The 20,803-nt window shown below is 44.8% G+C and overlaps 2 protein-coding genes across 3 annotated transcripts in view; both read left to right on the forward strand.

The window, feature by feature from the left end:
* The window catches only part of LOC101630433 (protein DDI1 homolog 2), a 42,324-nt gene extending 31,791 nt beyond the window's left edge, over positions 1-10,533 (forward strand). Inside the window, exons 8-11 of one of the 2 annotated variants that reach the window (XM_012722376.1) lie at positions 1,721-1,824; positions 2,938-3,127; positions 5,875-5,937; positions 8,342-8,626. In XM_012722376.1, coding sequence (XP_012577830.1) covers positions 1,721-1,824; positions 2,938-3,127; positions 5,875-5,891 — 311 coding nt within the window. In that variant the 3' untranslated portion in view covers positions 5,892-5,937; positions 8,342-8,626. Of the gene's footprint in view, positions 1-1,720; positions 1,825-2,937; positions 3,128-5,874; positions 5,938-8,341 lie in introns of both variants that reach the window. The other variant, XM_012722375.1, reaches the window with a different exon arrangement.
* A 7,250-nt stretch (positions 10,534-17,783) lies between these two features.
* Positions 17,784-20,803, forward strand: part of PLEKHM2 (pleckstrin homology domain containing, family M (with RUN domain) member 2) — a 40,567-nt gene continuing 37,547 nt past the window's right edge. The window contains exon 1 of the mRNA XM_012722083.1: positions 17,784-17,846. Within this exon, the coding sequence (XP_012577537.1) occupies positions 17,784-17,846 (63 nt within the window). The remainder of the gene's footprint in view (positions 17,847-20,803) is intronic.

Genomic DNA, 20,803 nt, shown 5'->3' on the forward strand with positions numbered 1-20,803 from the left:
GAAAGGATTCACCAGAGACAGAGTGGGGAGCAGAACAGGCAGATTGACGAAGTACACTGCTGAGGGGAGCAGTGGGGTGGGTCAGGAGAGGTCTGCTGTGCCATGTGGGTCACCTCCCTGGCCAGTGATCAAACTCGTGCTGCAGTGATTACAGATAGCTTTTTGGCCCTGGTGGCGCAGCGGGTTAAAGCACAGCACTAAGAAGCTAAATCTGTTTCAGCATGAGTTTGATCCCTTTTCTGGAGGTGACCCACATGGCGCGGCAGACCTCTCCTGACCTGTCCACTGGTCCCCTCAGCAGTGTACTTTGTCAATCTGCCTGTTCTGCTCCTTACTCTGTCTCTGGTGAAACTTCTCACTGCCCCTGCACCTCTGTCCTGTACCCCAGTTCTGTGTGCATCAGTAAATGAATCTTTTTTAAAAAAATTTCATACACTACTGAAGCATTCTGGAAAATGAGTCAGTGTCACCCAGCAAAGCTGAGCCTGCTGCCTCATAGAACTAACTCTCTGGTTCCACTTCTTGAAATATATCTTCAAGAAGCCCATGGCTTAGCACACCAGGAAACAGATTCTGGCATAGTCATGTGCTGTCTGCCTGTGACAGCAGAGTGATCATTCCCTCGGAATCCCTATGGCAGTGGATGGACAGCTCCGCCATGTTGGTCTAGATGGCACAGCCCTCTGAGTGCAATTCGGAGGGAAAGAGAGACAGCACAGACACCTGTGGAGACGTAGCCTGATGTACAGTTTTTGAATAAAAGAAACTTGTAGTTCAGTAACACAAAACTACACAACAGGCACTGTTAATACAAACAGCCGGGCAGCGGACGGGTTGGAGGAGGCCAAGGTGAGTGCGGCCAGCAGTGTGCACAGGCAGCGTCAGGTGTCCTATTTCTAAGCTGTGAATAGATGGTGGGTGCCAATTGTATTATGCTTTACATATTTCGCTATAATAAAATCCATTTTTAGTCATATGTATAAGGAGGAGTAGTGGCGGAGGAGACAAAGGCGTCTACAAGCAGACACAGGCCTTCGTGTTGTCTTCGGTTTGGCAAATAGAAACTTGTCATGAGTAGCAGTGATGAGCCTTTAACTTTTGGAGCCTAAGTAAAGAGGTTAAAGAAGATGTACAGATTTTGTTTCTCTTTCAGAAAACCTTTTTTAAAAAATTCCATTTATTTATGCATATAAGGCCAGAGATAAGGGGGAACGAGGGGACTCACCAGAAATAGAGTTGGGAGCAGAACAAGTGGATTGACTGAAACAAACTGCTGAGGGGAGCAGCAGAGAGGCAGGAGTGGTCTGCTGTGCCCTGTAGGTTACCTCCCTGGCCGGGGATCGAACTCCTGCTGCAGTGGCTGCGGATAGCTTGACAGTGCCGAATGTTAACCCCTGTGCCACCAGGAAGGTCCTGGTACCTCTTTTTTATCCTGAATGCCATCTTTCCTCACCTGCTGAGCATGTGGGCAGCACACACTTAAGTCAGATATCCCAGGCAGTAGCTGTGTCTGATCACCGCCGTAAGCTGGAGCCTTCATCGACGTGTGGGGCCTGGCATTGCTTTCACCAGGTTGCCATTCGGAACTCACCTTTTTGCATCTTTTGCCTTGACATTGATTGCAAGAAGCAAGGCACAAAATGGTAAATACATTTCCAAGCCTTCCCTGTCAGAAATCAATAACCTTTCCCTTTTTTTTTTTTTTTTTCATGTACTTCAGCTCAGGTTCAAATTGAAGGAGATTTCTTGGCGTGTTCCTTCTCTATTCTTGAGGAGCAGCCCATGGACATGCTTCTGGGACTGGACATGCTGAAGCGGCATCAGGTAATTAAGAGCTTCACTGTCTCGTGTTTGGTTTTTCTGTGTGGTGGGGATGATGACCATGTCATTCCTCTGCACCCCAACATGGCTCTGCATCCCAGAGAACTAAGAGGTGTGGATTTTTAAACCTGCGAATAAATATGTGTGGTTGATACTGTCACACAAGACTTGAAATCATGTATCCGTAGAAATAGAATCTGATCTTTTAGAATCTCTCTGAATCTGTTAAAATCTTGCCATCTGTTTCTAGATTATGATGGTACTTTGGTTCCCTGGTATAATTTTTAGTTTCTAATTAGAACTCAAATGAGTTTTTAGGAAGTGTGAACAACACGATGATTATTTTCTTTATAGTTTTCATTATTCTTCGTTTTTGTGCAGCGTGTTCTGGCCTCTCAGGTGTGGGCCCTGGCACTGCCCCAGCAGGTGTGGTCCTTTGCAACATGGTGATTATATTGCAAATCTGTCTTTGGCAAATGCTTAGTAAACTGGTCCAGCAGTATTTAGGAGGAATTTGTGCAAAAGATCTTGGAATGGAAATCTTAGTACAAGAAGGATATCTAAGTAAATTCATTTGCAATGATATTGACATTTCTACTCCCTTTTTTTTTTTTTTGCATAGAAGAACTGGAGTGTGGGGGGTGGACTCACCAGAGAGAGTGGGATCTGAACAGGCAGGTCCACTAAAATACACCGCTGAGGGGAGCAGCGGACAGGACAGGAGAGGGCTGCTGCACCATGTGGGTCACTCCCTGGTGGGGGGTCGAACTTGAGCTGCAATGGCTGCTCCATTCTGATAGCTGAGACTAACCCCTGCCTCACCAGAGAAGCCCATGGAAGTGTGTTGCTTTTAAATTCAGAAATGAACAAATGTTACACAAAAATTATATGAAAACTCTATCCTGTAGAGATTTTTCTGCTATAAAGTTGGAATGTTCAAGAAGTTCTAAATTAATAGTATCTCATAAATTAAAGTTTAAATATGTTAGGTAAGTAGTTCATTTTGAACCATCTCTATCAGTGTTGCTTTTTGCAAATAGTTTTACATTCAGGATCCTTCTTTTTCTCAGTTGCATTTTATGTGCTATCATTAGTGTTCTGTTTCTTCTTTTTAAGTGTTCCATCGATCTCAAGAAAAATGTCCTGGTGATCGGCACTACAGGCTCACAGACCACCTTCCTTCCTGAGGGAGAGTTGCCAGAATGTGCCCGGTTGGCCTACGGGGCCGGGAGAGAGGAGGTGCGACCTGAGGAGATTGCAGATCAAGAACTAGCAGAAGCCCTTCAAAAATCTGTAGAGGATGCAGGTACTGGGGGTGCCCCAACTTTTGAATAAATACCTTTCTTATTGATAAGTGAGCCAGGGAGCCACAAGCGGCAGAGAGACTCAGTCCTTTCTAGCTCACTGGCCTCCTTGTCCTGTCATAGGTGTGTTCCTTGTCCTCTTACCACCTGTTCCCATCTCCAGATTCAGTCAGGGCAAACTCCATGTCTCTCACCAGGTCAAGAAACAGCAGTCTTTTGCTGTGTGCAGTGGAGATTGGGGAGTTAGTTACTTATGCACATTTTAGTAGATTTTCTAAAAGTTCTTGTCTTTCTTTTCCCTAAAGTTTGTAACAGTAAGCAGATACTTCCTTTTGAACTCAACAGTATTTCCTTGAAATTTTCTTTTCCTTGTCGTAGACCATTTTCTTTGAAAAGGATTGTATTGTTGTGACTCAGCAGACCTAAAATTTTTAAAAGCTACTGAAAGTATTACTACCAAAGACAGAACAACCAATAATAAGAAAAAATAATTGACTGCTCATCAATATATAGTGCTTGTGCTGTTAATAAAATCACAGTAGTTTATCATCGAGCCAAAGTAGAGTATAAATTTGAAATGAAACTACCTAATACTTTTTTTCTAAGTCTCAATTGTAGTCTGTTTAAAGACCAAACCAAATATTTTGGGCAAAATCTAGGGAATTTCAGTTTTGCTGAAATTCCACTTTCTTAACTAGTTTACTCTTATCTACTACAGAACAGTAGTTTTGGGTATGTTCCTCAAAGCTGATGAGAACTTACTTTTTCTTTTTAATAACAGCTTCTTTTTATATCATTTTGTGCCTTTTTCCATCTCAGTTGTAATCCCTGTGGGCTTCCCATCACCATAGTCCAGTGCACTTCTTCCCTCCCCCCCCCCACCCCCCCAATTTTTGATCCCATTCCCCCTCTATCCCTGTAAACGTCTCTGGTATATAGCTGTTTTATGATTCCCCCCTCCCCCCGAGAACTAACCTTTAAGATTGTTTTACCTCAAAATTTTGACCTATAAATATTCATCATGGCTAACACATTGCATGCACATTTTCTGATATAAAAAAACTGTATTAGCTACTAAGTTGAGGGAATAACTTTCTCCTTTACCAAAAAAAAAGGAATTTTAAACTAAGCAGTGCAAGGGCCTTCCTGGTGCCACAAGGGGTTAAGTTTCAGCACTGTGAAGCTGTCCACAGCCAGCAGCCACAAGTTCCATCCTAGCCAGAAAGTGACCCCCATGGCGCAGCAAACCTCTCCTGTCCTACCTGCTGGTCCTACCTGCTGAAACCTCTCCTGTCCTACCTGCTGGTCCTACCTGCTGCTCCCCTCAGCATTGTATTTCGTCAGTCTGCCTGTTCTGCTCCCACTCTCTGGGGGGTCTCTGGTGATCCCCCCGCCCCCCCACACACACACCTCTGGCCTACACCCTAGCTCTTGCTTATATGCATAAGTAAAGTAAACCTTTTTTTAAAAAAGCAAGTAGCATGGTCTTAGCCGAGTCACTGGACAGCATCCAGAGGCCACGCCTTGAGCCGCCTGACGTGCACTTAAGTAGCAAATAGTGTTTTCTAGGTCACCCTTGTCCAGAAGTGTCCACCATATCCACCACACCTCCTGTCCCAAATTTCTATCCAAAGTACAATTTGGGTTGTGACTTGAGTATCTTGTAGGAAGGGAAGAATTTTAAATAGCCAATCAGAAACTAAATTAAGTTTCCCATCTTCTCTGATGAGTCTGACATACCTTCTTAAAGGACTTACATATTTTTACTTGACTGTCTGCTTAGTCATAATACTGTCTGTACAGTGAGGCTGTATTACCATTTTGTGAAAGCTGTTTTCCCTCCACAGTTCTGGTGCTTCTGTTTAAAAGCACTAGTTGATGGTGGTGATGCATTTTGACTTACTAACAGTTAACCTTTTTTTAACCATGTAATGAAAAGGAAGTCAAAATAGAAACCATAGTTGTTTTTTGGGCATAGTGAAGGGGATGTGACACTTATAAAGGATTAGAAAGAAATGGCTTTTAACCCAGGTGACCTTTTGTTACTGACAATGTGTGGCTTGAGTTAATTTTTGTCATGTTTAGTTAGTAAAACAGTTCTCCAAATTATGTCCTACTTGTTTGAGACATCAACTTTCTAATATCATAAAACTAAAAGCATAATAGTAGATGGAAAGTAGTTTTACTGGAAGCTGTTTCTTGGATGGATAGTTCATAGCAACTTTGTCTTTTCTACCAACTGAAAAATAATTTGGATTAGTAACCGTAGCTGCCGTGTTTTCTAAAATTTAGTTAAAAGACGAAGAATCTAAACTAGGATAGATAATCAGGTTTGGTTTGCTTTTTCTTCTATAAAAATAAACCTCAAGTGGAAAGGAAATTTGGAACGTGACTGGTACATATGTTTGCTCACCTTGCCGCCGTGAGACCCTGCATCATGCGATTCTGTGTGCAGGTCCACTGTTCCACCCGTCTCGTGTGTTTGCTCATGAATTTTGTGTGCAGGCGTACAAAATTAATTTTTTTCCAAGCTCCAGTGAAAATGTTGAAATTGATATAGTGCTTCGTGTACGTAAGAGAATTAAAGCAACCGACAAATAGTTGGATGTCCAAATTACAGACACGCCCAACTTTGACACTACCGGAGCCTGGTTTTAAAGCCGGCAGAGGACTGGAAACTATAACCCTGCATGCCGTGTGGTTTGCGTTGTTAACCCAAGTTTGCTTGTCTGTTTCCTAATTCAAACAGAGCGTCAGAAGCCATGATGCATGTAGTGTGTGTGTGCTGCAGCTGGAGTGGGCCCCAGACCAGGTATTTATAGACAACACGTTAAGCCTTCCATCGGTCCATCGTCTACGGTCTGAAAGTCTGTCTACAGCAGCTTTGGTATTTAGCATCTGTCATTCACCATTTCACTCCGTTTCATCTAGTTACAACTGGCCTGCGTATATGTTCGTATGTGGTATGGCTAGCATACATATGTAAATGTGATTTCCTACTGAAAATTGTTTGGTGTTATTAAAACTGTTCAAGGGCAAAAAATTCCAGTAAAAACTGTCTTCATCTAACCATTGTTGATATCAAATCAAGAATATCAGCATCACAGCACTCTTACTGGAAATAACTATGCTGTTTGGGATTTTATGATTCCCTTTCTTCGAAAAACTGAAAGTTCTTTGTCACATTTGTACATATAACTGCCTGGAGGGGCAGGGGTTTTCATTCTGTTGTAGAAGAACTGGAATCTCAGGCCAAGTGACCTGTATAGGGACACTAAAGTCAGCAACATTTTATTTCCCAACAACACAAGCTGAGGCTTCACTTTTCTCTCACTCCCTAGCCCGGCAGATTTTCCACAGAAAGCACCGTTTCCCTGTGCTATATGTGAATGTGGTGAATCTCAGCTTGGGTGTATTGGCTGATTTGTCAAGAGGTGAAAGGTAGTCTTTGAAACTGTCAGCCTGGGAGTTCATAGAGATTTGCAGGCTGGTTGTAATTAGATCCATAGGATTTAATTTCTTCTTTTTCTTTATAAGGATGGGCTGAAAGTAGGCATAGTTTAATTCTTAATATTCATCATCTTCCTCATCTTCTCCTGTCCTATAGTACTGACCCAGTCATCCCCTACTCTCTGCAGGACTATGTGCAGCTTTCATATCAGTACAAAATACACTGAGGCCTGTTCACCTTGACCTCATGACAGTGGTGCTCACGGGCAGACTAGTGCCAGAGGCCATTGTCAGACCTCCCACCCTGCTAACATGGGATTTCACTACAGCACAGCTTTTCTGTGCATTAACTCAGAGTTGAACCTTTTGCAGAGTCAGCCGTAGGGATTAATAAATAAAACTAATAACTCTTCCTTGGCTAATGAGTGTAGTGTTCACTGAGATAAATGCTGTTTTCCAGTTCATCCCTAAATTGTAAGATTGTTTCTCAAGAAATCAGTAACTTCTTGAAGTGTTGTTTTATCTTCTCCAGCTATCAAGCTGTGTTGGTTAGAATGGCTTAGAGTCATTTGAATCATAGCAACACTGCCTTATGGCTTCTTAAGTCAGTATCAAACACCCCACACACACACCCCACCCCACCCTACCCCACCCTTGGATGTTAATAATGTTCAACATGACACATTGGTGTTGTTCTTAACAATAGTAGATTTTATTGTGAAGTCATTTTTGTTAACAGTTTTTGAATTAAAGGTCTTATATTGCATAGAGGTCAGTTTTAACTGGATTGGTGGCAAAAGGAGAATTAAAACTAGTGTTTAATGACTTCATGATGTCTACACTATGGTAATGTTTAAGCCTGTCATCTTGTGTGAGTGAACAGTAAATTACAATAGATTTAAGCTGTTATTGCCTGTCAGAAAACTGTTATGAACTATCTCCCTCCACTCTTCATTCCCCACACCCAGTTCCTTTAAAGTGTTTAAATGTGCTTTCTTAGATGCACTGTGTGATAAAGTTAGTTTCTAAAAGTTGCATTGTTTGGTAAGGTGGTTGGTGTTTAATCTGTACGATCTTTAGCTTTATTCTTGTTTTCTCAATCAATGCTCACATTCAGAAAATTCATGTAGAAGTATAATGTTTGCTTCTCTGTTCTCTGGAGCTTCCCAAACATTACATTCTTTCTTTATAAGTCCCACCTTGTCCCAAATATATCTGGACTTCTCATTTATAATAGCTATTTACATTTGAAACACTGAGAGCATTGGCAGGAGAATCGCTCTTCTGCAGAGATTCCCAAAATCACTTGAGTTTATTGATAATGCCGATTCTTCGGTTTATTCCCCCGGATGGGGTCCCAGAATCTGCATGCTTCGCAGATGGCCCAGGTAATTTTAGGACAAATATCGATGAGAACACACACAGAGAAACTATTGTAGAATACTGATTTCAGTGAAAATAAAGATACATAAATGTCTGTCAGTCCTGACCACCCACCAGCCAATATGTGGGTGCTTATTAAGTTACTTAAAGTACTGAATTATAATACACCTGTCTTATTAAGAACCTGCTACTGCTTTTTCTGGTGCTGTGACGTTAAATTGTCTGCCACAGTGAGAGTGGCTCTTGCATAGGCTGTGACTATAAGACTTGCCTTTAAGGACCTGATTTTGTGCTACCTGTTTAGATATGTGTCCTGTGATGATTTAGTCACCTTGGCAACATGGTGATTAGTTTGTTTTTTCTTTCCCTTTTGTTCCGTTTAGAGAAAAGCGGTAAAGAAACTACCTCACTGGGAATGTCATCATTACCAACTTCAGCTGGATTGAACTATCCAGCCCATCCTTCAGGACGGAGTCCTGAGTTTGATGATCCTGCGAGTCTTGCTCACTCTGTCTCTGCTTCAGTCTGCCCTACCACGCCCAGTGACCCAGACAGCCTCGAACCGAAAGCTCAGAAGACTTTGCAGGCTTCGGCTGAATTCCAGACGACCACTGAAAAGAAAGCACATCTCTCTCTGCAGGACCTTTCTGACTGTGTATTCTCAGGAGACAGCACTGCCGAGTACCAGAGTCCAGCTACGCCTTTGTGGAACTCATCCGAAGAAGCCATTGTTGCAGATAATCAGGAGGTGTGTCCTGCTGAAAGAAGCACCCAGGCCCTCAGGTCTCGTCTCCACACAAGCCAGGAAGCTAGTTTACCTGTCACAACTACTAAGGTGAAAAAAACACAGAAGTTTCAAGGTGACACGGGTTGGCTTCCAGAATATCAGAGCCTGAGTCAAGTGAACAGCCTGCAGCAGAGTGAAGAACCAGGGAGTGACCAGCATGAGATTGAACAACAGAATGTGCCACGTGATCATGAACACCCTTATGGCACAGAGGACCTTGATGTTCCCGGAGAAAACCAACAGAATCCACCAAAAAATACTGATTTGGAAGCCACAGTGACAGGAGACAGGCTACCGCAGAATGTGGAGCTTCTGGGTACGGAGAAAAATGTACTACGCTTTGGATGCTCAAATTCAGAAACTTTTATGGATGTCGACGCGGCTGAACAGCCCCTTGCTGCTGTGCTCAATTCAGCAGGCGGTCAGAAGGCCAGTGTCCAGAACACTGGCGCAGCTACCCTCACCTTAGATAATCCCCTGATGGAAGTAGAAACAGCAAAAAGTACCTCTTCATCTGAAATTTTAAGTAATTCTATTTCCACTCAGGATTTACAGCTCCCACAAAATAATGCTGAAATGTCTGGAGCAAATAAAGAGTGTGGGAATTGCTCTCCTTCTATAAGTCTGGGTGGCAATAGTCCGTCCCCTGCCGAGTCTGCAGACGAACCCTGCTCATCTGTAACGGCCGCCTTGAAGGAACTTCATGAACTTTTGGTCACGAGTAGTAAACCAGCAGCAGAAGGTACATCCAAAGACGTGATATGTTCATCAGAAACAGTAGAGGAGGGCCAAGCAGGTGTTCAGAACCTTTCTGAAAGACGGACCCCAGATGAGCACCTTACAGTTACCCCAAATGAACAGTGTTCACAGGCCTCTTTCCATCAGGCCATATCCTTTTCAGTGAAGGCAGAAAAGTTAACAGATGCTTCAACTGGTGCTGGGATAGAAGGTGTAGAGAACAGTAACTTCAGGGGTCCAGGTGATGGCCTATTAACTGATAAGGAAGCTGTCCCCAAGTCTAGGGAATCACTAACGGAGAGCAGTACCGTCACCCTCACCTCAGCCAGAATGTCTAATCAGTTACACTACACTTTAGGTGTAGAAATTTCACCCAAACTTATAGCAGGTGAAGAGGATGCGCTTAGTCAGTCTTCTGAGCAAGCCAAGTCCTGGTCATCCAGTTTCATGTTGGTTAAAGATACGGGTCAGGGCACAGAGAATCCAGTGACAGGCAGGCCTGCAACCAGAGAAGACATCTGTCCTGAAGCTGCAGGGCCACTTGTTGAATTGGAACCACCTGCCAGCCGTCCAGCAAGCCCCGCCATCCTTCCGCCCCTGATTGTTCCTGCCGCAGACGTTGACCGGATCCTCCGGGCAGGCTTTACCTTGCAGGAAGCTCTCGGAGCTTTACGTCGAGTTGGTGGAAATGCAGACCTTGCACTTCTTGTTTTGCTAGCAAAGAACATTGTAGTTCCTACATAACCATGGAAAAGTGGGCTAGACTGTACTCCATTCCCTTCAAAAAACAAAATGATAATATATATACACACACACACAAGCACTCACCACATACACAGTATATGTAGAACCTGCAAGCAGAATGTTGAGCCAGATTTTTTTTAAAGATTTTTTCGGCCAAAGTAATTTATGATCTCTTGTCTGATGAATTTGTCTATTTGTTAAAATTTGGGCCTTTTTAAATGTTTTGGCTATGTGTGCATACAAAAGCTTTTTATTCTCACTGAGATGATGTATTCTAGAATAAAAGTAATGGTTTTGTGTATAGCATACCATTTTAGAATGAGAGTAAATGCTTTGAAGAACAGAAGCCATAAGAAACCCCACCGTCCCTGCCGCGCAGAGCAGACGAGCCCGCTCGGGCTGGGTCTGTGCTGTAGGCTCCGTCTGGAGTGTTGGCTTCGTCATCACTTTACAAACTTGACCACAACGTTTGCTATTTGGCATTCTATCCAGTGCTCTGTGTATTATGATTCATCAATTATAACAGGAAATTGAAGAATAATTGAATTATCTCCTAGAGTGGTATGTTTTTTATTTGTGTGGTTAGGACTTGACATTTTAGTGGGGCGAGAGGGCGGGCTTAAACCCTGGGCTGCTGTGTGGATTGCCGAGAGTCCTGGGTGGGGGGCTGTGGGGGGTTGATTTTGGTGTGAAACACGGTGCTATCCAGATCTAAAAAATGGGAAGAGAACTCATTTGCTTATGTCTTGGTATTGTTAAAGTACTGTGAGCGAAAAATAATGGCCTAAACCATTGGGATTTACTAGAGCTTGGGTTGCCAGCACCTCAGTGCTCACATCTCAGCTCCTCACGACTAAGGGTGAACGGAAGCTCAGCTGATGGGTTGCTTGCCGGCAGTTTTCTTTCCTTTCTAACTCACCTTCTAGGAAGTTGGAAAGCTTAGTTTGAGCTGTGATCTCAGTGAAAGACTGACGCGCAGTGGCCTCGTCACGGGCTCATCTGGGTGCTTGGAACAGCCAGTCTGTCTGGCGAGCGTCCTTCATGGCGATGGAATAGTCACTGCAGCTTCTGCCTCAAGTGGCCTTGGTAGAGTTTTTCCATCCCTTTCTTTCCTCAGGAGTTTTTTTTTTTTTTTTTTTTTTTTTTTTTTTTTTAAGCAAGACTTGTCATGTTTGTTTACCATGTCAAGCCAGAGTGGGGCATAGTGTGTAGGTGTATTTACTGTGGCCTTTATACGAGGACTTGCCCTTGGCACTCACTGTCCTGTGGGCCCCGCTGTGCAATAATCCTACTGGGCTGATGCTGGGTGATTTTTCCCTTGGAAAATAAGCTCTTTTGTGTACTGAGCGGGAATGTGAAGTCCTGGTTTTACTGAGAAGAAGCCTGAGGATGCTCATTCCTGATTTCAGGTTCATAGTTGGTACTTGTTCAAAACAGAAAATTCAAAGGGGTGACTTGAGAACTCTGTTCAATGATTTTTGAAAGTCTGACTGAAAGCTTATTCTTCCCATTAAAATTTAAGTCACTGAGCATGCTCAGAACAGAGAGGCTCATATCTCAGGAGTTTGGCGTTTTAATTCGGAGGCACTTAGAGACATCGTCTTTTACTCTGCTCACCTCCTTTCTTTGTGCTCTGTGTAGTTTGTGTTGTGAGGCGTTCATGATGTGACAGAAAATCACATGGCTTTGCCACGATCCTCTGACATTCAGAAATAGTTGACCAGAGTTGTTTACTGTTTTCAAGGGGGTGCTCGAAACGGCAGTTCAGCCAGATTGTCTAGGAAATGTTTTTGGACAATCACATGTAGACCCTTCTGCCTGCCCTACACCAAAGATGTAAGATGCTAGCAAGTGGCTGTAGGATTCCTGTCAAGTGACTTTTAGAGCTGTGATTGTAACCAAGTAGTTGGTGCTGTGATGGAAGCAAAATCTAGTGGCAATGTAGTGGACCCCTCTACTCGCTTGTGGGTGGTGGCTGGGGATTTTTTCTAAGTTTATAAATCTTGAGGGCCTCCCAGTGGGGTGGGTGTGGAGTGGGGGGGAACCTGTCAGTGACAGTAGACACCTCCAAAAAGGGCTCTGTAAAGAGGGGCCTCAGAGTCTGTGTGTGAGTAGTGGGGCACACTGTTTGAAGACTTGGCCATTAGATTTTCGAGGTGTGGGGATTTGGGGAGCAATCCCAGATGGAGAGTGTGTCCGTTATCAGTCTGGAGAAAGTTTCATTACAATAGCTTTTTATGTCTGTGTGTGTATTTATTATAGGAGAAAATTGTCTAGGGCTATCTATCGTTGTACATCTGTTTCTGTTAGGAAATCTTTGAATGAGCTTTTAACCCACTTGCCAAACAGCTTTGTCCTTTTTCATGATATATTTTTCAATGTATAATTGCTTTTGATTTTTAAAATCTCACTTCCTATCCATCATTTGTATGAAAGGAAAGTTGCTGACATTCTTAGGCTTTTGAACCATTTTTTAATTTAGCAATTCTAAAACACAGAGGGTATTAAAGAATATGATACTAGTGAACCTTATTTTGAATTTTTATTCACATCGCAGAAATTAGAGATTAATTTATTCATGAATAAGATCAAATCATCATGAACTCCTGGTCACCAACAGAACTGGTGATGGCCAGCTATGACCAGTATGGACATTTCTGTGGTCAGCACTAATCTGCAAGAGTAACCTGGTAAGCAGAAAGTGGAGATTTTCTTGTATAACTTCTGCAGTTTCCCTGAAGTTGATTCCTGTGTCTGAGAATGTACATGGTACTGGACAGATCTACATAGGCTCCAGACTTGCCCGCTGTGAAGGGAGGAAGTGCTTCCCACTTGTACCTCCAGACATCAGCCAGTCGCCTTCGTCTAAAGTTTAGGCTTTAGCCACTAACACACATTACCAGTTGCTTGGTGAAGGGAGCTGGGGAGATGGTGGTTAAATGTTTAAACTGTTCACCTTGCAGCCTACAGAACCTTTCCGAGCCCTCCCTGTCTATGTACCAAAAGGAGAGACACACCTTGAGTTTCTCCCAAAGCATTTCTCCAGCATAAAAGCAGAAAGATAGCTGAGACTGGCTTTTGGCTGGCTTTTGATAACCAGTTAAAGGGGACCCTGTCTGCCTGTTCTCACCACACCACATCTCTCTGGCTAGTAAAACGCAGGGGGCTACCTTTTTAGCTTATATGTATATATACAGGTGTGGTTGACAAATACACTAGCGCTCATTTACATAATAAGCAAACCGTTTTCCTTCTATCTATCCTTAGGGTGGCTTCTCTCCCCATGTCTTGTCACCAGCAGCTCTGCAGCTCAGCTGGCCAGGAGACTACAGCACGTCCTTGTTCCCTTTTCCTACCTGTTGTCCCCTTGCACAGATAGCAGAAGCCAGGTTTCTCCGGTGGTTTTGACGATGTAGTCTTAAAGCTGTGGCTGCTGAATCAGAAATAGAGTTCGATGTCAGGAGTTTCCCTCCCTGGGAGACTAGTGTACCTTTCATGTTAGGCATTCTGTATATGATTGAAAAAGGAGGGGGGGTTTACCCTGAAACAATTAAAAATGTTATTTTCTAACAGTAAATTCAAAGCATGTCCTTGAGAACCGGAAACGTGTGTTTATGGCTGAAGGTGCATACCTTCACTGTCCTCCAGTCGGTGCAACTAGGAGCTCATTGATGTGCTTGATTTTCTTTTGTGCCTTAGTTTCTCCAAATGGCAGAGGCATCAAATTTTGATGGGAATAAAAGTGAAAGTATGGGGGGAGGTTTGTAAATGGCCCTATAAATTAACCTGTACCACCAGGTCGTCTGTTTCCCCAGGTGGAAGGGTGGTAAGGAATTTGTCATCCAGCACCAAAAGGAAAGGTTCCTAGATGTTTCTGATACACTTTGTTGTTCTATCAGTATGGTAAGGCAGAGAAGTTCAAATAAACTTTATATATTTGAGCAGAATATCAGTGCACCTTTTTTTTTTTAAGGCTATGCAGTATGAGTCTTTGAACAAGAATTCATTGATTCATTACCAAATATCAAGTGCCTGTGTGCCAGGCACTGGAGGTACAGGGGAGCCAAGACAGGGGAATCTTGCTCTTGTGAAGATTCCAAGCAACTAAGCAAACCAGTAAGTTCTCAAGGTCTGTTTTGCCCGTTAGCATACTTTTATTATGAAAGTCGTGAAATGGCTCAAGGGATGTAGGGCTTAGAGCATGTTTAGTTCAAATTCAGAGACAATTGGGAAAATCAGGCTCAAAAGGGAGTAAGATATGTAAACCTAAAACAGTGCTTTAAAAGGAAATACTAATGGAATCAGACAAACCGATAAAAATGTTCGGATGTTTGGTAGACGTACTCATACAGATCAGGGGTCGGCTGACACCAGCCTGGAAGGGTGGGGGTTGGAAACGGACCAAAGCGCAAGTAAATGCAGGACGGTTCCCAAACCTGGCCCAGCGCTGCCGTCAGGACACGCCTCTTGCTCCCGTTGGAGCACAGGAGCTCAGGGGTACTGGCCACTCGAGCCAACAGAGTTCAGCAGAGGATTCTGCGGGGTTTGCTGTTTTAAAGTAGCTGAGTGCAAGATGGGGAAAAGGGGAATAAGCCCGCTATTGTAAATGTCATGTTAAACCCCAAGGCGTACACGCAAAATTTCTGGACCATAACTACTAGTGACTTAGGTTTGTGGTTAGAAAACTCCAGAAAGATTGGTCGGTTCTGTATTGGTGATGGGTCAGCTAGGCCCTCGGCTGTGGAGGGTGATGGGACCCTGAGAGGTCTTGGGCACAGTCTTCTGGAATGAATTGGCACAGAAAATGGCTCCAGGGTTGTAGGGCTTAGAGCATGTTTATTAAGCTAAATCAAAGGAAACTTTACTCTTAGATACCTAAAAAAAAGTTGAACACCTGGGGTGGGTGTGGAAGACAAAATTAGGAAGAACTTTTACAGAACTCTATTGCTTTACATGGACACCTTAAAGTTTTCAGTAGTAGGCTTGGTGGGGGGTATTTTTCCGGGGAAAAGACACATTTGATGGGAATTGATTTTGTGTGCCACAGCTAGGTTTTACACGCAACCTTGTTCGAATGCATGTTGGGCTTAAAAGAAGGCAGACCTCGATTTCCCTGCCAGAGGTGGTCAGCTCAGCTCGTTCCAGATTCCTTTGGTCTGAGACTGCCCGATGCTGACCTAACTGGCTTTTTCTTTCCTGAAGGCCCTGTGGCTTTCTGAGTTTATGCAGCCTGAGACCTTACCCTGTGAACAGCTGTTTCCATCCTCCAGTCTCCTGATCATCCGTTACAAATGGTTCTGGTGATAGAGCAAGTTGGCAGACTGTGCACCAACGATGAAAATGACTTGCTCTTCCTTACTCAGAACCTCATCCTCGTGGCAAGCTGGGCTAATGGCCTTTGCTATCAAGGTTTGCTCACCAATTTTGGAGCCATCTGTTTGGCAGGTTTTACCAAGTAGAGTCCCCTCTTTCCCTTCTGCTTCATCCTTGCTCCTGTGTCACTTTCCCGAATTTTCTTGAAACTTTGAGACTACTGCATCTTCCAAGAACTAACCTGGTTGGCAGAATATGCTCGCCAGCAGCTCAGTCCCTCCCGAGATGCTTTGGCTTTGAGAGTTGGGAAAACTCCGAGAACTTAAGGGAACCAAACTCAGGAACCCCCAAGTCAGTTGCATTGTGCCATTGATTACAGGGCTGGACATGGGACCTGTCTGCAGCTGAGTGACCTAGATATATCTGGCTTGAGTTTTTGTCCCATACTGAAATGTAAGTCAGCCCTAAATAAAACACTTTATTTCCTTTTTTTTTTTAATAGGAACTTTCTGAAGAAAAAGTGATGTGTAAAACATTTGATATTTAAGACAATAAAGTTTTTATCCTAAGACTCCTGTGGGATCTATTTTTTCTTTTAATATGTGATTACTTTTGTCCTGTTTCTATCTCCCTGCCCCTTCAAATAACTTACACTTAATCCCAGCACCGTGGCCTGTGACTGTGTGCCTGAGCCCCCGCAGAAGTGGGCATCTGAAGTCCTGAAGCAGCCTCCAGATAATGTTGCTGGGGAGCCACCTGCTGAGGTGGGTGGTGGACACGCTGTGACTGGGCTGCGGGGCAGAGTGGAAGGCACAGAGACGGACTAGTCCTAGACCCAGGCGTGCGAGGTTCCAGCTCCAGCCTGGCCGCTAACTGGCTATGTGACCTGCTCAGTTGCCTAAGTTTTCTGTGCCTCAGTGTCCCTGTCTAAAGTGGTATTACCAGGGGTGGTAAGGGCTAGACCACATGTGAAGTGGTTAGGACGGTACCTCGCATGTAGCGCTCGTTAGATGGTAGCTAGGAGTACGCCTGTAAGTTGGAGTTCCCAGAAATTGGACAATTTTAAATCTGATCTGGAAAGGCCACTGCTCCGTGCAGGCCATCATTCAGGATCCTGCAACTCTGTCCCTCAACTTGTAATTGCCAAGATGACAGCATGAGCATCCAGTGACACACCAAGGGAAGAGCATGAAGATGGTTGATGAAGTTTTCATACCAGGCCTGGAAGTAGTGATTGGCTGGAGCCAGTCACGGGGCCGCACCGATCTCCCCGAACTCCGGAGGAGGTTGTGAGTAATCCCCTGTGTACCCAGTGGGAGTCTGGGTGGTTAGCTACCGGTCCTTCCATTAACCTCGCACATAGACCATGCCTGTCCTTTCCTCCGAGGGGATGCTCGCACGTCCCAACTGCACGCAGCTCACCTCAGAGTACGGGTCCGCTGAGATGTGCTATCCTCACCTTGTTCGTGACTGTTGATGGGCTGGCAGACTGCACTAGGGAATGATACCTGTCCACCACATACAGTGTTGGCGCAGGGACAGAGCTGCTGCATTGCAAGCCCCATTCAGAAAGCAAGAAGTCACTGGCCCCAACCATTAGAACATCTGCCTGCAGATGGTGTGAAGAGGTTGGGGAAGCTCCTCTGAGAGTCTAATTACCTCCTTTTCCATTGTCAGGGGCCCCTCTGAAGCAGGTGTCAGTCTGCCCTCCTCCAGAACTTGGCTTTGTGCCACTCCCTACCTTCGTGTTGGATACATCTGGGGCACTGAGGGTTGGGGAAGAGTCTGGCTCAAAACTGTGTAGATCCTGCAGCAAGTTTTGTCAGGAACGGCTTCCAGTCTGTCTGCTGCAGTCAATTCTGCCAGCCAGTAACCACCCAAATACTTTCCTATAAGCAACCTGCAAGCCTGGTTATTCCATTCTCACTTCCAGTCTGCCCACACTGGTGTCTTAAGTTCCTCTGAAACAGGTTTGAATGGAAAGACCTTAATGTGGTTTTCTGCTACAGAGCTGAGTCTTACCGAGTCTGAGCATTCAAAGTCTGCCTTAACCCTAAGTCAGTCTCAAGTCTAGAACAAGGACATGGACAGGCCTTCCCAGCCCCAAGTCTCTTGGTTCCATCCCTCTCCATTCTGCTTATCAGTCAATTCTTTCCTAAGCTTAAGTCATGCAGTGATCGTAATGAGAAGGGCAGCACAGCACCTTGACTCTTCAGCCCTCCCTCAGCCAACAGCTTCGGGCCATGCGTCTGATGGAGTCAACCATCCCAGTGGCCACAAGAGACGGCGTCAATAGCTGGGATAACGTGGGCCCCTTAATTTTTCCAGCTCTCTCTTTAACCACCAACACTGTCTTATTTTAGGTTTCTATGATGAACCATCATTTCAATACCAATTTCTGTGTTAAAGTAAGCCAACTGCTGTAACGTAACCACCCCAAATATCAGCACCTCAACCCCGTGGCCCCTTCTCTTTCACTAACAGTCCAAGTCAGCAGATAGAGACCCCCTCTCCGCACTCCCTCAAGAAAAGCCCAGAAGCTCTGCCATTTTCACCTGACTTCCAAGGTTGCCCAAGCTCCCAAAATCCAACTGCAATATGATGAGGATTTTTCTTTTCTTGGTTTTTATTGTTTCTTAATTGAAGTATGATAGTAGAGAATCAAGATTGAGTGGCTTTTGTGGACCAGACCTGAACATGGTCATGTCACCATCAATGTCACCTGGTCACACCTGAGAAAGGCAGAGGAGTGTAGACAAGCCTATGGCCCTCCCTGGTGGTACAAGAGGTTAGAACACTGAAGCTGTCTGCAGCCACTGCAGCAGGTCATAAGTTCAATCCTCCACCAGGGAGCTGACCCACATGGCACAGCAGACCTCTCCTGACCCGCCCACTGCTCCCCTCAGCAGTGCACTTCAATAGATCTGCCTGTTGTGCTCCCCACTCTGTCTCTGATGAATCCTCCCCCCGCCAACACACACCTCTGGTCTGTACTCTAGTTCTCTAGTTCTTGTATGCATGAATAAATCTTAAAAAAAAAAAAAGGAATATCAGGGGCCACTCTGGTGGCACAAGGGCTTAAATTTCAGCACTATACAACTATCCATAGTCACTGCAGAACCAAGTTCTAACGGTGGCCAGGGAGCGAGCCACATGGCACAGCAGACCTGTCTACCTGCTGCTCCCCTCAGCAGGAATATACAGCAGTATATTCCAGTAGATCTGCCTGTTCTGCCCCCCCTTCTGTCTCTGGTGGATCCTCCTGCACATCTGGCCTATACCCCAGTTCTTGTATGCATTAATAAATCTTTCAAGCAAGTGACATAAAATTAACCATTTTAAGACACCTAAGTAAAGAGGGGAAACCCTGTGGTGTTAAAAAAAACAATGTGGCCCCTCCCTGGTGGTGCAGTGGGTTAAAGCACTGCACTATGAAGCTTAAGCCACTTCCACATGAGTTTGATCCCCGCCTGCCCCAGAGGTGACCACATAGTGCAACAGACCTCTCCTGACTCGCCAACTGCTCCCCTCAGCAGTGTACTTCGTCGATCTGCTTGTTCTGCTCCTCACTCTATCTCTGGTGCTCTGGTGAATCCTCTCATCACCCCAGCACCTCTGGCCTGCACCCTAGTTCTCTAATGCATAAATAAATCTTAAAAAAAAAAAAAAAACATGTGAAGACTTTGCTTTGTGTGGGCCCTGACTTAACGTGCATGGGCCAGCAGGGAGGTAGGAGTCTGGTTTAGATCCTCCAGTCCTTGTTTTGTGAACCCCCTTAACTGTCCCCCTTGACGTCATTGTCTAAAAAGAACAATGAGCAAAGGCTCTTCTAGCAAAAGTCAGAATCAGTTTGCCATGTTTCAGACCTTGATCTGATGATCAACTTCATTTGAAATGAGATGTACTTGATACGAAGAGTTCCAATTTATTGTGAAAGAAATTGTAAGACACTAGTTATTAGTGGATTTAATTATGAGTCATTGGCACAGACAAAGAAGAATGGCCTCTTTGTTAAAAAAAAAAAAAGACTAAGCATCGGGGAAGTCAATGCACTGAGCGACTTATGGCAAGAAACTTTGTCTACAGGCTGGAAGACGAAAATGTAAGGAATGGGTAGACACTCATTTAAGAGTACAAATACATAGAAATAGAAACAAGTTCCAAAAAGAACATCACTCCAAATCTCAAAATAGGCAGAAAGCAGGGCATGTGGCCTTCTTACATAAAGGACAAAGCTGGCCCCAGGAACTGCTTCCCCACTCAGCTTCCCCTGTGCCCCTGCGTCCATGACCCCTACCAGTCCTACCTGTCCTTCCAGTACAGAGCCCTGTCTGACTTGGTTCCTCCCAGAATTACTAAAAGTCAACATTTTCCCTGTTCTGTTTCAGGTATCTGAAATCAAAATGTCCTGAGTCTGGGCCTCCCTGGTGGCGCAGCAGGGTAAAGCACAGCACTAAGAAGCAAAAGCCACGTCAGCATGAGTTCGATCCCCGCACTGGGGGTGACCCACATGGCGCGACAGACCTCTCCTGACCCGCCGCTGCTCCCCTCAGCAGTGTACTTCATTGATCTGCCTGTTCTGCTCCCTGCCGTCTCTGGTGAATCCTCTCACCACCCCCGCACCTCTGGCCTGTATGCCAGTTCTGTATGCACAAATAAATAAATCTTTTTTTTAAAAAAAAAAACAAACCCTGAGTCTGAAATTCTCCTCCCTCCCCCCAGCCACCTTGCTCCTCCTGCGGTCTCAGGTCTCCCTCTGAGAAGCTTGTGGCCACCTCAACTTTCCATCTCCTCGCTCAGAAATCTCGGTCCTTCCTTTCACACCATCAGATCACCGAAGGGCCCAGAGGCCCGAGGAGAGAATGTGGCTGTCACTCCAAATGCCAGGACAGGAAGCTGCTGGAGGCTTTTGATAGTCCAGTTTTCACAGACCTGACAGTAAGGAGGAAGGACAGATGTGAACCTCTTCAAAGAAAACCACCACTAAATCTGTCTTGTCTTGGCTTACCCACTCCTGGAGTTAGAGGCTTCTGCCTTTGTGGGTGCCAGAGACAGGGAGGGAGGGAGGGGGACCCGGACTGCTGCCACATGTACAACCTGTTCCTCCTCCGTCCCCCTCTGAGCCCCCCTCTGAAGGGGATCAGCTTCCCACAGCTGCGGCCAAGGAGATATTTCCTCCTTCCTCTGGCACACAGTACTTGCGAACTTGGGGGTAGGGGAGGAATTAGTTCCTTAAACCATCCTCCCCCTTTTTTTTTTTTTT

This window comes from Condylura cristata, unplaced genomic scaffold (assembly GCF_000260355.1).
Source record: "Condylura cristata isolate star-nosed mole 26May11 unplaced genomic scaffold, ConCri1.0 scaffold00008, whole genome shotgun sequence".
NCBI lineage: Eukaryota > Metazoa > Chordata > Mammalia > Eulipotyphla > Talpidae > Condylura > Condylura cristata.